Raw genomic sequence first — 21,548 nt, forward strand, 5'->3', positions numbered from 1 at the left:
CCCCCCGCCAGGCATTATATCACATCTGACTACAGTTTGATTGCCATTTTAGATTTACTGAGCTGCGGTTCTGCTTCCTACAGACTTTGTGCGTAAGGCAATCACTAAACGGAGGGACAGGACATTGGAAAAGCATCAAACTATCAATGTTAAGACTTGGTACACTGGAAACGTTCTGAACTGCCATATGTAGAGAATACCTTCACAACTGCCACCCACCTTGGTGCATGCTGGGATTTGTGGAAAGAATGCTTTGCACTTTTTCCCTTTTTATTTTTATTTTGAAATCTATCGAAGAGTAGATGCAGAAAATAAGTACGTCTTTCTGATAAAACTGGATCTGTTTTCACTACGATGGCTCCACTGTTACACAATGTATCGTTTTAAAGACAAGTAAAGCCTTGTTATTTGCTTGAGATGGTGCTATAGCATTAAGCTGAGGTATAATCCTGTAAAACAAAGATGTAGGTTAAACTACTAAGATCTGCATCTGTTTGATTTTTCACTATTTAAGACGTTGTTGAGTGAAGCCCTGGAGCCTGAGACGCCCCTTCATCCCAACCAAGCTCTACTTATTTGTCTTCCAGCCTCTGAGTCGAGGCGTGCGGCGACTGCAAAGGTGCATCACGAGAAATTAGAATAGGAGCAACTTTTTTTTTTTTTTTTTTCTGTATTTAAATTTTTTTTTTAAGTCAAAATGACATTGATGACAGTGATATATTTGAAGTGTTTATTTATCTTAATCTTTATGGTTATTGCTTTTGGCAAACTTAAAACCTAACGTTCATTTTCTCTTAAAGACGCCTTGATGTTTGGTCAGGGCTCCTTTGGTAGGAACTACTGCAGCACGGCAGTTTGGCATTAGAAGTTCTCATTTTCTAACATTTCACTGACAGGTGAAATAGCCCCATAGATCATATCTGAAAGAGGAATTTGAATTTAACTTTATTGACCTCAGAGCACAAGCGCACTGCTCTAACCACTAGGTCAACACCTCCCCCCAAAAAAAGTTTTTTTTTTTGACATTTAAACTTTAATTAAAAAATACCGACTTGTCTAATGTAACAAAAAAAAAAAAAAAATACAATGTTTCATCTCTTTAACATTTTTCCTATATTAAAAAACAACAAAGCAGAATGCAGCACAAAAAAATGCAGGGGCCATTCGCCAAGGAATGATAAGTGCCTTTTGTGAGCTCCGTCAGTATTGCATGGTCGGTTGGGGAAATGCAGAAATCCCTCAGCCGGACTTAGACACCAAGATGGCTACCTGACACAGGTAGAAGTAACTCCCAAAGTTCCTCCCAATAATTGAGTGCCACATCAGCTTAAATTTCTGCAAAGTCCTTCTCGATTGTTATACTCTTCCAGGGCCTGTGTGGCACACTCCATGGCGTCTTGCAGCATGTTCTCTAACATGTCTGTGTTATTTACCACTGACTTTCTGTCATACATGGCATTGCTCTTTAGTTGGAACGTATGAAGCGGTGAACGGTCTCAAATGGTAGATTGCATGGTGTCAGACCCGCAAAGTGGTTGACAGAAAAGTGATGTGGCTGTATGGCAGTAGCATTCTGCTCTATAATTGAGCAACATTTCAGTTTTATTTCTGCAGTTAAGCCTCATTCAGGAGTAGCTTAACAGCCTCTGTCTCCTGTTAAATTCCAGACAGTTTAGACTCTGCCTACAAGTCACGTCTATTTTTCATTCCAAATCCTCAAGGCTGCAGTTATTTGCATCTTTTTCTGCGAGACTTCTTCCTTCTACTTAACTTGATATCTTTGGATACAGCAGTGTTTAAAAAAACAGCTGTGGCGATGAGGCTTCTTATGGAAAGCGTTGACTGTCTTGTGTAATCAAACTCAAATAATTGCATTTTGGTCACAGCAATAAAGCCTGAGAGTAGATTCTATAAAAACAGGTTAAAATGAGCGAACCTTAACTTCTCGGTGCAAGTCGTTTCTTTTAGAAGATGCACCTGTAAATGCAGCAACTTAATGTGTTTAAACAGTATTTCTTTTCTGATTTACACAGAAGTGTATTAAACGGGTAAAAAAAAAAAAACGATAAGAATGACACATATATATAGAATATCTAGATATAGAAAAGCAGCGATGCTCAGATCAGGTGATCAGTCAGAGATCCCAGATATACCACACATGTTTACAGTCAGTGAATGCACCAAACAGTTGTTACTGAGTGAGAAAGACAAATTTACCATGTATCTATTGGTTGGTATAAAGTTGGCAGAACTTAATTTGGTTCACCTTTTGCTTCTTTGCCATACATGTGCTGCTATGTGTTCCTATCAAAGCTCCGTGTTTTTCTATCACATTGTTTTTTAAATGGATCTTTACAAAGAAAAGCTGTTTTTGTCAACTTTTTCAGGATTTTAATCAGAGCAGATTTCAGTCTCTTACAGTATTCATTTCCAGAAGAAGTGCGTTTTAATGGAAAACATTTAAGACTTTTGTTGTTGTTCTCAAACTTGATCCGAGTAGGATAAAAGTTCGAAGCTTTATTTATGTGCCATCTGCTGTTTGGGTCTGTATCTGTAGACTACGTATTGTTTCTAATGATATAAAAAGCCATATTGTAGACAGATTTTTACGCAGGAAGTTTTAGGATCCTAATCCGGGATGTTGATGTAACGAAAGTAGCATTGGCGACTTTTAGGGGCAACGGCAACTACAAATGATCGTTGGCTACCAGCTTGAACTGGATAAGCCTATCTGTGCACCAGTCTTCTGGTTTTATCCAATGTTTGGGTAGTTTTTACCAGCAGCTGCACATCTTGGGACGTTTTAATGTTTGAAAGCAGAATCCTTGTCAGACGTTTATGGGACGTTTTTCATATTAGAATCTGAAGGCATCTTTAGGCTCAAATTCCCAGATTTAGTACACATCTTAAAATCATGAATCTATGTTCGTTGTGATCCAGCTGGCTTGTCCTGATCCCAGGTTGTCCCATCCCCTTACTGAGAAAGCGTTGTCTGTACCGTGGTGCAAACTGTTTCTGTGAAACTATTGTAAATAAAGAGGTACCATTTTAACCAGAGGAATTTTCTGGTCTGCATCATTTTATCCGTTTCTCTTTGCCGTCATCTTTTCTCCCCTACAGTCGTTGTTAATTTCAGTCCAGGCACTCAATTATTCCCCATTCAAGGATACACTTATCTCTTCCATTTACCCATGTGTAAATAATTCATTCCAACATCATCCATCCGTTCTATGGCTTTAGCAGGTTATTATTTAAACTTTAAAGCCTGCAGGTATATCTGCAATAAATTCTCAGGGATGGAAGAATGGAAAAGTTAGTTGAGTTGGTCTACAAGCCCATCACAGAAATGTATCCGTCCCTCTGGAGCCGTTATTCATAAAGTATGCAATTCTAAAATGTACATTTAAGAAGTGGCTAAACATCCAAGATAAATAGAAGTGGATGTATAATAGCTGAGCAGTGTGCTCTTTGTAAATAAAACTAAAAGGTTTCCTTACGGCGCCGCAAGAAGTCATTTTAAAAAATGGATGACACCCGTCCCTCCTGGGCACATTTTCGGCCCCGGCGAATCACAGCAATCAATCCACTCCAAGGAGCCAGAAAAGGCATGTGGATGAATGTGGCTAAAAATTTAAAATAAATGTATAAAACCAGAGGGCTGCCCTTTGTAAATGAAATTATGGAATCATTTATACAGCTGCAACCAGCCCTGTTAAATACTTGATGCTGAAAGGGCCTGATATAAAAATGAATTCCACATCCCTTTTTCTACAATAAAGGTGTATGAAGAATACCTGATTTATTTCCGAACTTGTTTTCACCCTTTAATTCCTCTAATGAAATGAAACATCAGTTTTTAATCAATTTTTATTTTTCTTTACAGGACAGAACAAATATGTTCAGTTTACACCGGTCCATTTCACTTGCAGACTGGAATGTAAAATCATCAGGCAGTCTCTTCTCACCTTCTGATGGCATCCATCCAGACATGAACAGACTGAACCTATAACTACACACTTAAAATGACAAAACAAGGACAAACACTAAACATTCAGTGCAAAATGGCTGCCGAAACGATCCGATCGTGTGTTTCTACCTTGTTGCATTTCAGTAAAAGTGTACGGCTACAATTCAGTTCTTCGGCTCCATTTGGACAAAATAGCTCATATAACATTAATTTGTAAACCTATTTTTATAAATGCAGGTCTTATTTTAATTGTTTTTAATAATGTTTAGGGTTCCCTATAGTTCATTACAAAAACACCTCCTCCCAAAAACAAACACACACACAACAAACCAACAGCCTCTTTGTTATTGCACAATCCATCTACCAACAGATGCACCAATCAGATAGGGAGAAATCTAATTTAATGGACTTAAACGGGAGCTTTATTGTGCTGCGGAAATTAAAAACGCACGGATTTAAGTGTTACACCGCTTGCCTATTCATCAGCGGTTCAGTGTATCGTGTCCCAATCTGCTGAAACAATTTAAAGCAGTTGTTGATTAGTGTATAAACTAACCAATGACAGACTCCAATACATTCCCTCTGTGGTTCCTCCATGTATAAGTTCACAAAGGTAAATGATAAGACAATGTAGACTTTACAAAGCTTCCCTGCAGCAGCTGATTTGGCAATGAAAGAGCTGCATGCAGCTCCTATATTGTCCCAATGTTTGTGGGATTCCGTAGTAATGTAGATGTTTCCAAACATAATGCATGGAAACTGCTCTTATTTCAGGGTGGAATACTTATAAAATAAAATAAGTAAGCTTGAATTTAGTGGCCTTTCTTCTACAGATCCAATGTCAAAACCACAGTTATCCGTATCAACAATATTAGCTTTTAAACTTAATTAAACATCCGTCTTTCCACCAATATAACTCACTGATGGAAGAGACACTGATTATCGTGACAAGTCAGAATTATGCTGCAGGTCACACACACCCAACTAATGCATTAGTCTACAACAGGAGAGATAGTAAAGTAAAAATGAAAGGAGTTAAAATATTATTCAATGTTATGCATCCCTGGTTTTGAATACAGACTTGCATTTCCATTAAAAGAAAAGCACGTTACACCGAAACCACAAACCTTCTGTCATCAGCTAAGTTCTGGGTCGCTCTAACCAAATGTTTGGCTTTAATGTTTGGCCCATCAGCGCCTGGTATTATTGTTCGATTATGTTTGCTTTTTAACTATTAAGTTGTTGATTTGGGCAGGCACCAAAACAGCCACACAACATGATGCTTCCACTGCCGTGCCTTAACGTTAGGTCCTAAATTTGAAAGCCTTATTATGATCCCCCATGCAGAAGGCGCTGTGTATTTATTATTATACTCTAATAACAGTTTTCTCCAAAGATATCTCAGTTTGCATGGAGGGGCTGCTGCAACCTTCAGTCGAGATTAAAGATCTCCGTTTAGGAGTTTACGACATATGGCACGCTTACGTAAGACTTGTAGGCCGTTTGAAATAGGTAGTTTTCCACAGAGACCTTTTATTCAGGCCAGTCTGCTCTCTAATCCCAGTTTGGATGAATGTTATTTGATTAAAATCCTGTTTTTAAGATTCAACCAATTAGCCTCTAACCTGCAATGAGTGAGAAACCACTGGAGCACCAATACGCTTCATAATATCCATCATATATAAACTTTCTACTCCCAAATCAGCCCCTTAAAGCTTTGGCGGCAGCACTGTGCTGAAGGGGGCATTAAACTGGAAGCAGTTATGATGCATTGGACAACTTGGACATAACAATGAAGAAACTTGTAATAAATAATCAACAGCTGGACGGCTGAAAGACAGACTCTGCCCACAAACACACATCTTCTGAGGAGATCAAGCATGCTAATACTGAGCCAATACTGAGATTTTGGAAAACCTCTACTGTATTTCAACCAATGCATTCTGATCATTTGTTATCTGTGCTACAAAAGATGGAGGAACCCTAATAAACGAGGGATGTTGTTCTTTTAAGAAATGCAAAATATGCAACTGGAGCAGGGGTCTGCAACCTGTGGCCCCGGCGCCACCAGCGGCTCTTTAGTAACTCAAAAATGGCTCTTCATCACTAAAGAGCAGTCTAATTATTTGAACAATAGATGTACAAACCATTACATGCTTTAGAATTTTCTCCACTGACTAATTCCATTGAATTTCCAAATATATTGAATCTAATTTTAACTGTAATGTATATATTTATCTTTTTAAACTGAGAAACAATTGTTATTTTCAGCATGATTTTTCCAAAATATCAGCAACCTGTGTTGAATATAATATTATTTTCTAAAAAGGGTCATGTATTGTTTGCTGCTTTGAACAGTTTTACCAGCTGGACTGAAGACATTTTTTTGTAATTTAAAAAAATTAATAAACAAATTATAACACATTTAATTAGAGCCATGCCAGAAGCTTCTTTGATTACTAGAAGGAGGTTGCTAGCGGACCTTTAACCAAATATTTGACTCTGCATGTATAATTCTAACCTTGTCTGGATTAGAGAATTACAAAAATCTTGTGCCTCCAAATGTATTTTTTATAAATTGATTGAGGGGTAAATGCTAATCATCTTTTACCTTTAAGATAAAGAACTCAAGAAAGTCTAAAAACTCATTAGTAACATTCTTGGCCATGAAAACTACACATGCAGCCTCAGGTTTAAATTACAGATCATCTTTTGAGATAACAAAAAAAACAAGTCTTTTCTTTAACCTTCACCTTATCAAATGCAGCTAGAAAATACATGACAGTGGAGTTCTCTTCAACTGCAGGGATGATCGATTGGTACTGACGCAAATCAAATCCGAGCAGAATTTCTGCCTATAAAACTACACTGCAGTGTGTAAAGAAAATCCTTGTGGAAAAGTCTAACTTTTTTCTGATATAAAATGCAGCACCCCCTCTCTCCTATCCGCTCCCACCCTCCACAGATACCAGTTCATACCTGCTGACTTGCATCTTGTCAGGCAGCAGACTGTGAACTAAAACCAAAGTAGAGAAAGATCTAAAAACACAAACCGGGTTCTGGTTGACCTGTGTTACTGGGACACAGTCCTGCATAGTTAGCCCATACAGTTTTAAAACTTATTGCAATCACTCAAAAAGCTACCAGGATGACAGACATAAAGATCATATATGGAAACAAATGATAGCTTCTTCACATCTGGAAAACATGAATGTGAGAAATCGGACACTTCATTCAGGGCTGAGGGAAGTCATCCTCAGATTTGCTGTAATAATCCTTCATATATAAAACTATTTGTGTCTGGTTTCCTACAGAGGATAGATATGTGATCCAGTATATCTGGAGCAGCCAACAGGGAAAAACCCAGTGCTGAATACCCCAAACTGGGCTTTACAAAAGGAAGAAGATAGTTGTGAATCAGATTCACTAATACTATAACAGAGGAGAGCTAGAGGAGGGAAACTGATCTTTTTTTTTTTAATCCATCCCTTCTAGTCTTGGGTTCTTCCGTGAACACAGTAGTTAAATCCTCCTATGTCGACAGCAGAGGGCTCCTAGGACTCGGATTCAATTCTATGAGCTGCAAAGACGGAAAAAAAAACAAAAGCAGTATTCAATAATCAGGCTCCGGTAATTCAGTAATTAACATGCAGCTCCATGAGTCACAGGTGAAAGCGGCTGCATACTGACATTGCTTGGGTATCCGTAGTGGCTCGGTGTCTGCGGAGATGACTTGATGCATGACCCCTCTGAACTGGTACAGTAATTTCAGACTTTTTTCCTCTCCCACGCAGGGGTCGTAAAAGCCTGGCAGACCAGCCTGCAGGCAGAGATAGTGTTCATACCAAGAGCACGCCCGCAGATTTACAGATGCTTGGGGACCTATTATCATCTGCTCAGACTCACCTTAGACGCCTCGGTGAGGATGAGCTTGGAGTCTTTGACCAGGCACTGCAGCTGCACGGTGACGTCAATCACCTTGGCTTTTTCCTGCTTCTGGCTGGTGTCTGAGACAAACTTTCCGTACCAGCCGTTCAAGATGATCAGGCCTGGGGTGGTCATTTACAGCATGTTTAGTGTTCATTCAGGCTGATTCAAACACTATTACATAGTTTAACTACTGTAGACACAAAAAAAGGAAACTATAAAGATTATTTAGTCAATTATTAATGGTAAAACTTTAACTAGTGCATGCTTTTTAAGGTTCCTTCTTATATGTCCAAATCAAAAAAATTTTAATTTATGGATTTTCTTCTAGAGAAGTTTAGCGCTTTTTAAATTCAACATTGAACCAACAATTCAACAAAGCCAACCAAGCCCTGGGTGATATGCACATGAAATCTAATCCCGATTATATCTAATATCACAATATTGGGTGACATTATCGTGATAAAGATAAAAGTGGCCATTAAATCTGAAATAAATTTGTTGTTGGTTCTGTTGTTTTTCTTTAAGTTTTCTGTTTCAAGTTTAGCCAGGTTTTTCATTGTTTTCTAGCTTTTTTGGTGTCTGGATTCATTTAAGTTGCTTAGGTTTTTCTGTCTGTCCTCTGCTGCCTCCTTGTGTTCTTTTCCCTTGGCTTCCTCGTCAGCTCTAATCACACCTGCTCCCTATCAGCTCATTAGCTCTACCTTTGTTTAGTCAGCCATAAATACACTCCCTCTGCAGTCCCTCTTTGCTGGTTCCTCGTCTTACCTTTCCTCACCCTGGCTCCTTGATGGTTTTCCCCTGATGTCTCCATGGCTCTGGTTTGTGTTTGATTTTTATGTTGGATCTTTGGATTCCTTTTTTTGTTTAACATTTTTAAGTTGGATTTTTGGATACCTGTTTTTGTTTGCCTGATCTCTCATTAAACCCTCCAAGAACTCACCTATGCCTCTCAGCTTCTGCTTTTGGGTCCAATCAACAACCTTAACACCAAATCGTGACATAAATTACTTCTTTCTTAGGTTGACTGCTAACCACAGTAACACAAGTAGTACGAATATAAACATTTAAATGTGGCTTAGTTACATAAAGAGATATTATTTATAGGATTAAACATCTCATGGTAACAGCAATTAATCATATTCTTCTAATTTTTTCAATTCCCAAATGAAAGAAAAAAAAATGAAAAAAAAAATTGTAAAAAAAATTTTTCTGACAATTCGACCAGTTTCTGGAGTTTTTAAATATCAATTCTAACTGACAACTAGAAACTTATCATAACAGGGTTAAACGATACTATAAATGCCTACCTCTACTCAACGTAGGGTGGCCATTTCTATAGCACCAAAAAGGAGGACATTGTGCGGCATATCAATAAATTACTACGGTGTACATAAGAATCGGGTAAAGTCACATTTATAGTACAATTCTTAGTAGTTTAAAGATGATGCTTGTGTAGTTGAATAGAACAAAATATTAAAGAGATGTAAAAAAAGAATTGGTTCCCAGCATTTGTATTTATTTAATACATTGTGGTGTTTAAAAAGTGACTATTTTTTGACACGATTAATTTGAGCAGAACTGCTGCAATTGATCATAAAGCAGTTGTTTGGAAAATAAGCTTGAGGCGGAGAGAGAGCTAGAGAATAGGACAATACAAATGTCAAAAAGTGGCTGGAAAAGAGGAATTCGTGACATGGCTGCAGCCTGTCGAGAGTAAAGATGATTTCACCATGTTATCTATCTATCTATATATATATCTATATATATAGATATATATAGATATATATGTAGATATATATACACAAACTTGAGTCATGGAACTGTGCTTACAGCTCCTTATTTCATGTAAAGTAATAACTTGTGTACATGATACTTGTTGATGAAATTAAAATTATTTCTAATAGCATTAAAAGAGCATTAAATTAGAGTTCCTCATTCCGGTGTAAACCCTGTGAACGTTTAATTTAATATGACATATTAAAAAAAATCCCCATCATCATCCAGCAGATGTTCAGTTTCTGCCCAAATATTTTCTTTCTGTTGTGGATTTTTGTAACAGGAATAAACAGAATCATCCATAGTTTGTATGAACTATGTTTGTTCTCCGCTTCCAAACTCATCATCTCTTCATCCATTCCTGCAATAAGAATTTTTTGGTCTGTTGAAGCACCAATAGTCTGCATCCAGTTATTTAATTAATTGCTCTTAATTTTGGGAATATATACGAACTATGCTCTAATTTCTAGTAACCGACCTGTTTTTACTATAATTTAATTTGACAAACCGGGTCTTCTCTACATTCTTTATCCTGTTTGGTGCGATTGCAATTGCGGGTCTTGATCTGGACGGACGGGAGCAGAGCCAAAAAGAGCTCAGTTCCGTATTTTGACGGTGAAGGACGGAGAAGACGTACGTGGACAGAGACGTGCGGAGGAGTAGTGGAGGATGTGGAACAGCTCTCATTGATTTACATGACAGACAAGTACTCCGCACGACGTACTTGAGCGGAGCGGAGCACTGACGGAGTATGTGGAATCTGGGGGTAAAGGAGGACAAATACACGTCCGGCTGGATGCGGCGCCGGACGCCGGACAGTGCAATGAAAATCCGGACTGTCCGCCCTAAAGCCGGACATCTGGCCACCCTAACTCAACGTCATTCCAAATGGTAAGGACTTGAAATTTTTTTATTCAGAAAATTAGTAATTTTATTCCTTCTAATACAACTTAATATGTGGACCTCATGTTGATAATAAACCAAATTAATACAATTTAGAAGGTTCAACCTCAAAATCTTCCATCATGAGCCCAAACCATGACACCAAAGCTGGAATGTGTCACCGATTTATGATATTTTGGGTCTGTTTTTTATTTAGAAAAAACAGTTCACAAAAGTAATTTATTTATAACCGCGCGTCGGACTGGAGTTGTGACAGGCAGCCCGGGCCACAGGAGGCTACGCTCTACCCCTTCTGTTCATTCGGCTAGCTAATCTGAACCGTTCAATTCCATTTGGAGAGCGAGATGATCTGTGGTAGTAGCACTAGACCTCTTCCAGGCATGTGAGTAAAACTAGCAGCAGTTCAAAGGACAGGAAGAATGAACGGTAGCCGGCGCGCGCAGATGACGTCATACACACTCTAAATATAAATATAAAAAATATAACCGCGGATGTCTGGGGGACAGTGATTCGCCTACATGTTATGAATGCTGGCGTACCATAAAGAATAAATTATGAACAGTTTAGTTTGTGCCTCCGACTCGTTGCCCATAGGAAGACGTTACTTGGATATAACCTAACAGAATATCTTCAGAACAGCTCCAAATGACACAAAACGCGTATGGGCGAGTAGAACATGATGTAATAACGTAAAATCAAGGGCCCAATGTAAAAAAAAAACGATGTTCCCCTTAAAGGGTGTGAAGAACAAGAACAAAACATTTTGGATTTATATCAATATAACTGATAATCTATGGAATGAAATGAGTTGAATTTTGTCTATAAGAATGGATCAAAATCCCACTTAAGCAAAGCATGTAATAGTTTGACATCCTGGAGATGTCACAAAAACCTTCACCACAAAGTATGCTCAATACTACATTTAATTTTTTTTACCCAGAGTTTTCCCTTTAATTTCTTTCTAAGTGTATATGCGTTGATGGTTTCTGGTGTAAATCTTACTTCATAGAAGATATTAGATTAGAAACATACAGACTGAGTTGTATATTAAAAAAAACCTTAGAGGGAGACAGGGCGGAGGATTTTTGGCACATAACATGATGGGTATTACATCGCCGATAGGATAATAAAACTAAAATGCTCCACAGGAGCGTGAATAGAAATAATTAGGAAGCTAAAGTATAGTTCAGATCCCAGTGGAGTACACCAACATCATGACCTGCTTCCCAGCAACAGATGATGGGAGTCAGACAACCAGGATCCTGCAGCTGCAGAGCATTGTAAAGTGTTGAAAAAAAACGACAAAGATAAATACTTGAATTATACCAAGTTTGGACTTGCTCCAAACTTAAAAACTTTGTTTCTCACCCTGCTGTAAAGCATTTCTGTCTCAGTGTGTGTGTGTGTGTGTGTGTGTTCCCTCACCCATTTTGGATTCTTCTGCTTCTATGATTCTCCTCACAGACTCCTGCATCAGCAGAACCTGCAGGGGGACCAAGGGAGAGAGGGAAAATAAAGGAGGAGGGGTAGAGTAGAGGGGGAAAAGAAAGTATAGGATAGATGGGATTCGGTCATGAGGTTATAATGAGGAGTCTAACTTATGAACAGAGATCAATTATACCCCTCAACTCACAATGGGGAAAAAAAAAAATCCCAGGCTTTCTGAAAGTAGGTACTCACAGCAGTCTCAGCCTCCTGCTTCTTTTTGGCGATGTCTGTGGCGGAGCTCTTCCTCTGCAGCTCCAGCTCTCTGATAGACACACAAACACACAGCAAACATCAACTACCACCCACTGGGATTCACTGTGGAGGCTTTCGCTGATGGTAGCACAGGCATTAAAGAAACCCCTCGACACACTTATATACAGAAATGCAAAATGTTCATGGATATGAGGGCTTTGGGGCAATCTATGATCGAAAACGATACACAGGTTTACTCACTGCTCTTTCTGTGCTTTTGTGTAGGGGATTATGATCAGTCTGTGGACGGCGATGTAGGCTAGGAGAGGTCCAACGGTGGCGTAGAAGACAGCACTAGGCAGCAGCTGGTCTGTCAGGTGGACTGGGAACAGGTATGTCTGACTAGCACGCGACAACCTGCTCAAAAAAATAACACAAGCGGTGGTATCAGCAGGAGCAGACATGCAGACGGGATCATCCGTCAGACGGACAAGGACACACGGAAAGGGGTGAGATCATATCTCGGGGGGGTGGGGTGGTTCGTACTTAATCTTGAGCGTGACTCCCTGCGGGACGCCGATGCTAACAGTGGCTGACAAAACACTGTGACGGCTGATCTTCCTCTCTGCTCCGTACTCTACCACCACACCAAACCAGCCGGTCCTGCAAACAGAGACCAATACAATCAGATATGTGATCGTATAGAGTTAGAAAAACTAAAACTGTATATATTTAGTTTTTTTTTCCATACCTGTGCAAAAATGTGCAGTATCTACACAGGTATAGAGTTAGAAAAACTAAAACTATATATATATATTTAGGGCTTTTTTTCCATACCTGTGCAAAAATGTGCAGTTTTTACACAGGTATAGAGTTAGAAAAACTAAAACTGTATATATTCAGGTTTTTTTTTCCATACCTGTGCAAAAATGTGCAGCATCTACACAGCTATAGAGTTAGAAAAACTAAAACTATATATATATATTTAGGGCTTTTTTTCCATACCTGTGCAAAAATGTACAGTATTTACACAGGTATGCAAAAGGTAATGTCAAAACTCTTCATGTCATACAAGATGCAGACATCACATTAGGATGCCGAGTTTTATTGGGGTCTGCAATCAACCACAAAATGCAGCTAAACTGCTGGATTTCAGCTGAATTTGATCTGAATAAATAAGATAATTTCGTTCTAATTGAACCGTAGTTAAGTCAGTTATATTTATAGATTGATAGCTTTTTAAAATTAATTCTAAATCCTTTTATTCATAAACCTTTTTAGATAAACACATTTTTAGCTTACCTGTCAATTTAATTTATTTATTTATTCCTCTTTCTTTTATATGTGAGCTTCGATTTAACTCACTTAAACGCCAAAAATATAAGCAAGGACGTTTTTATATCCAGTGGTGTGTGTTTCCTTTTTTATTGCACCTAATTTATTTTAGCTCATCAAGCTAAGCCCTCAAAAACCATTTTATCATGAAAAGGAAACCTTAACAAAAGAATTCATGTGATTAAACCTGTTTTGGAAAAGCTAAGCTATATTGCGTATCAATAGGACCTACAGGACCTGCATATCACTTAGATGACGCCTATCTGATGACATAAAGTAGGATAAAAGTGCTTAAAAAAACATTTTGCTTTGATGGGTTGAATAACGTAACTAATTGGTAAAACTACTCCAAAAATTAATCAAGTCATCCAGGAAAAATAATAAAAAAGTCAAAGAAAAACAAGCTTCCTTTTTTCTGGATTCAATGATAAGAAAGTTGATTCTTAGGAACATTAACACCGTTAAAAAAGCAAATATGGTTTAGAAAAATTTCCAAAAATAAACATCTTGATGATCCTTAAGACTTGTGGGAAAATATTCGGCTCACTGGTAAGAATATAAAAACGAAACGATTTGTGAAACTTTGAAATAAATATTGTTTTAAAAAGTTTTTTTTTTTTTTATATTATTGATTGGGACCTTTTCTAGCTAGCATCTTTCCTTTTAGAAACTCCCTTTCATTTCTATTTATAAAACATTCTTCTTGCTTGAAACAATAATGGAAGATAATTCACACCATAGTGAGGAAAAGTAGTCGCCAACTCACCCAAAGTGACATAAAAGTCTCATTGGTGGTTATTGGAAACATTAATCGGTAGATGTTTCCACCTCTTAACAAACAAAGTGGTTTCTCAGGCTCTCTGTCTAATATTTGAACATTTTAGACAATTTGAAATATTTCTTGGGGAAAAAAGCACTGTTTTCACTGAACTGTATTTTTTTATTATCTTTAGATGGACTGAGAGTTAAAGCAGCAGCTCAACAGACAGTGTAACCTTAATAAGAGGAATGTGGGGTCCTTAATTCAATTTTCTCCAATATTTCCAAGCAGCTAAATCTGTCCTTGCTGAAGGTTAGGGCCCGGTCACACCTTGATGATTTAGCAGGCGTATGCCTGACGTCCCAGAATCTCCTAAAATGCCGGCATACCTTAACTTTCTATGTATTTTTTCAATTTTGGGCGTATAAATAGTAGTGTTGCGCTGATGGCGTTTATTGGCCCCGATACCAATACTCAATACCTGGCTGTGCAGTATCGGCCAATACCATACCGATACCATCTGTTTGAAATTGATGTGTGTGTATATATGAAGAACTGCATACTACTTGGATGTAAAACAATTGCCATCATGGCTTTGTCAAGCTGCTGCCTACCTTTGTGAAGCAGGAATAAGACTAATACAAAGTGAATCCAGTAGAACTTTTTATTGCCTATCTGGAATGGGTGACAATAGTTGAATAAAGTTTTGGCTCTCAAAATGGCTTCGGTGCCCTATTTGTTGGTACTCAAAGATACAGATGCCACCATTTTAGTGCTGTATTGGGGCCCCACCCGATACTGGTATTGGTATCTGTGCAACACATTATGAAATAGAATATTCATAACGAGTCCAAAACTTATGTTCATAGACAGCTTAACTTACGCATAATGCACAGCAGTGTAATGCCCATGAAATGTCACAAGCAAGTGTCCTGAGGGGGCAGCAATGCGCTCAGAGAAGCTTCTACTACTTCAAATACCTCCATTTATTTGATGGCGGTATTAACTGCTGTTTACCGCCCGCCAAAAAATAAATAAATAAATAAAAAGAAATATGGTTTGCAGTGACTGCAAATTCAGCATCAAGTCTGCTGGAAGATTGTTGGTCGTGGTCGTGAATGCAGGGAGGATCCATCACACTCGCCTTCTCGCTCATCCTATGATGGAGGAGTAAAGACGGTTTCCTCCTGTGAACCGTCGTTCATACCAAAACACTGCCAATACGCCATTATACAGCAGCTGTAAGTTAGAAACGTGCTCATCGGTCATCTGGAAAATGTCAGATACGTTGATATACTTTGGAGATAAGTTCTTGATAAGTTATGAACAAGTTACTCATAGGTTTCTGATAAGCTAGGCGCCACGACTTATCAGTAACTTACACTTAACGTATGTCAACGATCAAATAGCTTACCTGTAACTTATGCCCCACGTATGAGCATACCGTGGCATACGTTAGGAAATTTTGAGCAAAATGTCTCAGCGTACTCGCTGTATATTGGCATGTGCCAGTGTGCTTTAGCGTGCTCATAACTTATACAAAATGAAGCCATAACTTATCCAACGTATGCCTGCATTTTTGCAAGATTTTCCGTACGTCAGACATACGCTGGTCTAAATCATCAAGGTGTGACAGGGCATTAGGTAAAAATTAAGTAGCTTGTTTTAGCCAGCTGACTAGCAGTGCACAGCAGGAAGTGAGCCACCAAATAACCAAACAATCTTATTCCCTTAATTTATTTTAACATGGAAGAGATGAGATCCTAACTTTTTAAAAGCTGCTTACCTCCGGTGCTCATCCTTAATTAGATAAAACTAGATGACAAAGATAATTGTTTGAATTACTTCAACGAATGTGTGTTGAGGGTTAAGTCGTCATGTGGCTAAAACTCAAAGAACAAATATTTATAGCATTAAGAAATTTGACAGCGTCAGGTTCTGCAGCACAGCTAGTTGCCGTAGGAACAAAAAAAAGCAGTAGTAGAGAATGAGTGGTTCATTTTCTTACAAAAATGTTCTTTTATCCAGATGTAATCATTTTCAATATGTAACATGTGGAGAGTAGAATCCATGGTATTGCTGAGGATTGTGAGAAAAATTTACATAAAACCACCTAAAACTGATGGCACCTTCCTGTCTTTATCCCATTTGTAGTATTCTCTTTTAATGTCCATTTACAAAAAGCTGAGCGTGTCGAGGTCGACTGACGATGGAATGTGTTCTCATGTGGTTTAGAACAAAATCAATGTGACTCAGTGGAGAAATAAGCCATTTTTTCTCCTGTTTACTGCGTCCTTCAAGGTGACACAAGTCAGCCAGGTTTACACAGTGAGTCTATGAAAACTGCAGCATCTAAAAATCAGCCACTGCAGAATTTGGAGGCAAAGTTATTTTCAAACATTAAAAAAAAAGAAATACTGCATTGAAGGATTTTAAGAGTATCCAATGATAAGTTAAAAGACTAGAAAATGAAACGACCTTTTAAATGACGGATCATCTAGAACTCCAAATCCGAACATTGTTCTAAAAATGTTTTGAGTGCGTTTCCTCACTAATCTGAGGTTGTTACTGCTGGGATGAAAAGGAAGAGAGGGCGTAGGATTAGAGGCTAAATATCTATCCTGTTTATAGCAACGATCTGCAGCGGTGAGTCACACCACAACAACTGGAGCATTTTTCCTCTGGTGCTTTTGATGATCTTCAGAGACTCACTTTAAGAAGTAGCCCTAATGTATTAAACACACACCACTTCCTGTTCCCCATACATCCGCTGTTTAACCTGGAGAACACCTGAGGAACGATGGGATGATTCAGGACCGACGGGGCTCGGGGATACTGTGCTGCTGACTGTTTGATCAAAATTACGCATAGAGACATACTTAAGGGAGCCTTTCACTTTGGTCTGGTCCTCATCCTGGAACTTGAACTGGTAGCTCATCATCAAATAGGAATGAGGCACACCCAGCTAGAAAGACAAAGAAGAAGAAAAATTTACAAAACATAACAGCATAAAATAAATCAGGGCCTTAATTTTGGTTCTTGTCAGAGGTTAAGTGACAGCGCACTGTTAAATCATAACCAATAAACTGCAAAAACAGATGTCTTACAGTGCTGTCTACACGTCCCAGACTTTTGCGCCTAAAACCATCCATTTGGGGCCCCCACAGCTTAAAATGTTGTTACTAGATTTTGCTATTGGCTTAGCACCAAGGGGGAACTGATGTCAGCAGCTTGACCCACCGGTGGATCTCTGCAGACTCACTCCTCCTAGACATGGTGGCCATTAAATCAGCAGTTCCCAAACTTTCACTGGTTGGGCCCCCTTTTTGGATTACAAGAAAGTTTTTGTCCCCCTACCAACCCTGCTTTATCCCCCAACCAAATTTCTCAACAGTCCACCAAACAAAAATTAACTGAAGTTTTTTAAATAAATAAAAAAAAAAATACCTCTATAAAAATGTAAATACTTTCAGTATAACTATTTATTTTAGCGTGCAACAGAATTCAGAATTGCTATCAATACATCCGAACAAATTTTTAAAATTCATATTAATTTCTTACACTCTTCCCACCATCCCTCCCCCAGGGGGTTGACCCCACTGAATTTAATTATTTTCTCATCATGGAAATAAAAATAAATTATTATTTTAATATTTTAAATAATATCGAACACATTAAAAGTGGATAAAAACAAGTCTGCACCATCTGTCCAGTCCACTTTAATAATTTGACATCAGCTTCATGTTGGTGATTTCTGAGTTAAAGGCCAATTGGAATGTTAATATTGAAGGATGGAAAAAATATATATAAAAATATATAAAAAACATCAAATTGAACTACTTGGTCCTCTAAAGCGTCAAGGACCCTAATCTGGGTTCTCTGAAGTCTTCTAAGTCCTGGACTCGAATATTTTAAGTGTTAACCTCATTTAGCCGAACTTAACAGGCAGAAGAGGTAACTGAACCGGAAGGGTCTAAAACCTGTAGGGCTCTTTGACAATCCTGTCCTGAATACACATCAAAAAAAGGTTTTAGAACGAGCAAAGCAGGTTGACAAGAAGCCAAGCAGTTTTACTTAGTTCAAGCAGTCAGACTAAAGCTCGGAGCTTATTAATGGCGACATAAAGAGGTGAGTTTCTCTGCAACTTTGCTTAACAATTATCTGACAAATTGCCAGAGTGCATGATTATATTTGAGAGAAGCTGAGTGGAGCAGGACTTTATGCTTGTGTTTACCTGCAGAGCTAAAGTAAAGTGGCTCCTCTTTGTGTCTCTGACCAGGCTGGTGGTCATGGCGCTGTTGGGCCCCCAGCGCCACTGAAGGTAACCCATCGTGTTCTGGTCCAGATGACGCGCCGCCATCAGAGAACAGCTTGGTCGCAGCCCTCGAGGCGAGAACTGCAATCCGCACTGAGCCGTGAGGAAACTGGATGGAGAAACGAAAAGTGACATTCGTCAAGGGAGTCGTACTACCGCCACCGATACAATATACAACAAGCTGGAGCCTTACCACCGCGAAGTAACGTTACGAAACAACTTTAACCCGACGAGAGGCCCCAGTATGTCTCCAGCACCAAACTCCAGCTTTAAAGATCAACAGAAACAGAAATAAAACACAGTGCTTTGACCAAAAGCTCAAAAACTTTGCTGTACGGGTGGTCTGTACCTCTCCCCAGCCTTTAGCTGATGTCACTCTGCGTACGGTCACATTGATGTTGCCCCCTCCGCTCCCGTTATGCGTAGACAGAGAACCAGACAGCATTGCTGTGTCGGTGTTTGTCAGAGGCGCCTAAAGACGATGGTTTAGTCACTTTAGCACAACAACAAAAGGAGACAGGGATCGCTCACAGGGTAAGCTTTGATGTACCTCAATAGACTGAGAAATATGCATCCGGTTAATCTCTATATGAGGGAAGCCTCCTCCAGGCATCTCCTCAAAATCATCGTCATAGCGATCAAACAGGTCTGTTGCATCCACGCCGACACTTATTGTGCCCTGAGAGGTAATAACATCAAGAAAACAGTCATAAGTTAATTAAATCGTAGAGGTTTTTTTTTTTGTCCAAAATATCAAATCAAATGGAATCAAACCTTGGGATTAGTTCTTTGCTGCAGCCGTCTCTCTTCTTTTTCTCTCTGAAGCCTTTCATATTCCTCTCTAATTTCCGCAGGTGTCCTCTTCCTCTCCACCACCTACGCAAAGTCATTATACAGCACGGGTGACGGATATGGACACTGAAGCAACAGATGTGTGGTAGAGTATAAGAAAACAGACCTCCCAGCCTTCCACCTCCAGCCCTTTCTTCCCAAAGATGTCATAGATGGCTCTGGAGTGAGCGTCACTCAGCACTGAGGAGCAAATCTTAGTTATTTACATCAAGTTTAACACTTCAAAGGTGCATAACTATTCAATAACTACATTAAAATCTAACAAATCTTCCCTTTAAGCCAATAAAGGCATTCATTGTCCATTCTCTTACCTTCATAGGCTTGGTGAACCTGATTGAAAAGCTGCTCCGCCTGTCTTTTCAGTTCAGGGTCCCGATGTTTGTCAGGATGATACAGCATACATAGCCTCCGATACGAAGCTTTCAGCTCCTCCAATGTGGCCTGCGAGAGGAGGAAGGAAAAGTGTCATTCCTCTAAACAAGTAGTATTGTTTTTGGGTTTTTTTAACATAACATTTTCCTGTATGGAGTTGACTGCTGGGTTTTTCTAAAGCTGAAGGACATTGGAGGATGATCCGTTCAGCCTCTCCTTACTGCCTTGCTGACAGCAAGAAATGGACGGCGCTAATTCTTTTCAGTATTGACTTTTCTACCCTGACCTTCTATGAGAAAGGCCTTATCACCAATTTTAGTTACAAAAATTGAATCCTATTCTTAAGCTCCAAAAAGTCAGACAAACACAGTAGTAAAATGCTGCTTTAGGCAGTTGAGTGGGTCGTACAAATAAAGCCTATTATACCTACAAGAGCAGTAATACACACATTTATTAGAGCATCTTCATTACTATATTGAGCCTCTTCTTGGAATTAGTCAGTCTTCCTTTTCTCTTTTGGGAAAAGGAAATAAGCCTGCATGTTTTTCTAACAAGCAAATTAGAACAGATTTCTCTAAGTCTGATGCTTTGATTCAAATTTGGGAGTTTAATTGAAAATATCTTATTAAGTGGTTTAGTTTCTTATTTTTTTTATCCATATAAAGTAGTCTAAAAAAATGCAGCATCAATTTGTGCCATCTCCCAATTATAGGTTAGTTCGTTTTGTGCATTCACCTTTGATTATCTGACCAGGTTTTGCCTTTGGTGTTCCGTTTTATTATAGAAACCTTTGGATAATCTTAATATTAAATATTGTTAAAGTGGTTGACATATAAAGTGATAAAGTATTCGGAAGGAAATGTTAGATTTAACTTTGGAAAAAAAGTCTGTTGCTGCAGTGAAACACAGAGTTAGCAGTATCATGCTGTGGGAGCTGTTACCTGCAACAGAGAAAGCTTCGGCAAAGGTTTATGTTCCAGCATAACTTAAATAATTTGATAGTATTATTGAAATTTTTATTAACATTCAAACTATATTTATTTATTCTCTGTATTTATTCTGTTTCTTTGAGAAAGATTTGTTGCAAACTATGAGGCAGACACCCTGTCTACTTTTAAGGCTAGGCTTAAAATTGCCCTTTTTGATAAAGCTTATAGTTAGAGTGGCTCAGGTTATCCTGAGCTATCTCTATAGTTATGCTGCTATAGGCTTAGACTGCTGGAGGACATAGGGACCCATTTTCGTCATTCTATCTCTATTCTCCCATTCTGCAGTGTTTGTTTGCTCAATCTCTAACATTATGCTCTCTCTACTTTTTTCTCAGCATAGTAGCAGTAGGTCAGTTCCTATTTGACTGTGACTCCATCCCAGAAAGAAATATCAGCTGGGCTGCTGCCATCAACACCTTAGTTTATACATGTTGGAGCTTCGCTGTTTGTCAGTGTAGTCCTGTTATCTGCTTCTTTTTCTTTGTCTGCTTCTGTCTCTTTGAACCCCAGTTGGCCTCAGTAGATGTCCACTCAATAAACCTGGTTCTGCTGGTTTCTTCCTGTTAAAAGGGAGTTTTCCTCTCCACTGTCACTAAAAGCATGCTTAGTGTGAGGGATTGCTAAAGAGTCAAGGAGTCAATGCAATCAGCTGGTTTTCTTTAGATAGAA

General features: G+C 38.7%; 1 protein-coding gene across 1 annotated transcript in view; it reads right to left on the bottom strand.

Annotated features, from left to right (window-relative positions):
• Positions 1–7,356: 7,356 nt before the first annotated feature.
• Positions 7,357–21,548, bottom strand: part of LOC119791809 (dnaJ homolog subfamily C member 11) — an 18,626-nt gene continuing 4,434 nt past the window's right edge. Inside the window, exons 2-16 of the mRNA XM_038298128.1 lie at positions 19,830–19,959; positions 19,625–19,698; positions 19,441–19,542; positions 19,217–19,345; positions 19,016–19,138; positions 18,860–18,933; positions 18,586–18,775; positions 17,231–17,316; positions 12,803–12,919; positions 12,518–12,673; positions 12,257–12,326; positions 12,002–12,059; positions 7,874–8,016; positions 7,658–7,787; positions 7,357–7,547 (exon numbers count right to left, since the gene is read on the bottom strand). Of these exons, the coding sequence (XP_038154056.1) occupies positions 7,522–7,547; positions 7,658–7,787; positions 7,874–8,016; positions 12,002–12,059; positions 12,257–12,326; positions 12,518–12,673; positions 12,803–12,919; positions 17,231–17,316; positions 18,586–18,775; positions 18,860–18,933; positions 19,016–19,138; positions 19,217–19,345; positions 19,441–19,542; positions 19,625–19,698; positions 19,830–19,959 (1,608 nt within the window). The 3' untranslated portion in view covers positions 7,357–7,521. The remainder of the gene's footprint in view (positions 7,548–7,657; positions 7,788–7,873; positions 8,017–12,001; positions 12,060–12,256; positions 12,327–12,517; positions 12,674–12,802; positions 12,920–17,230; positions 17,317–18,585; positions 18,776–18,859; positions 18,934–19,015; positions 19,139–19,216; positions 19,346–19,440; positions 19,543–19,624; positions 19,699–19,829; positions 19,960–21,548) is intronic.

Source organism: Cyprinodon tularosa, unplaced genomic scaffold, assembly GCF_016077235.1.
Source record: "Cyprinodon tularosa strain WSP-4 unplaced genomic scaffold, ASM1607723v1 ctg40, whole genome shotgun sequence".
Classification (NCBI taxonomy): domain Eukaryota; kingdom Metazoa; phylum Chordata; class Actinopteri; order Cyprinodontiformes; family Cyprinodontidae; genus Cyprinodon; species Cyprinodon tularosa.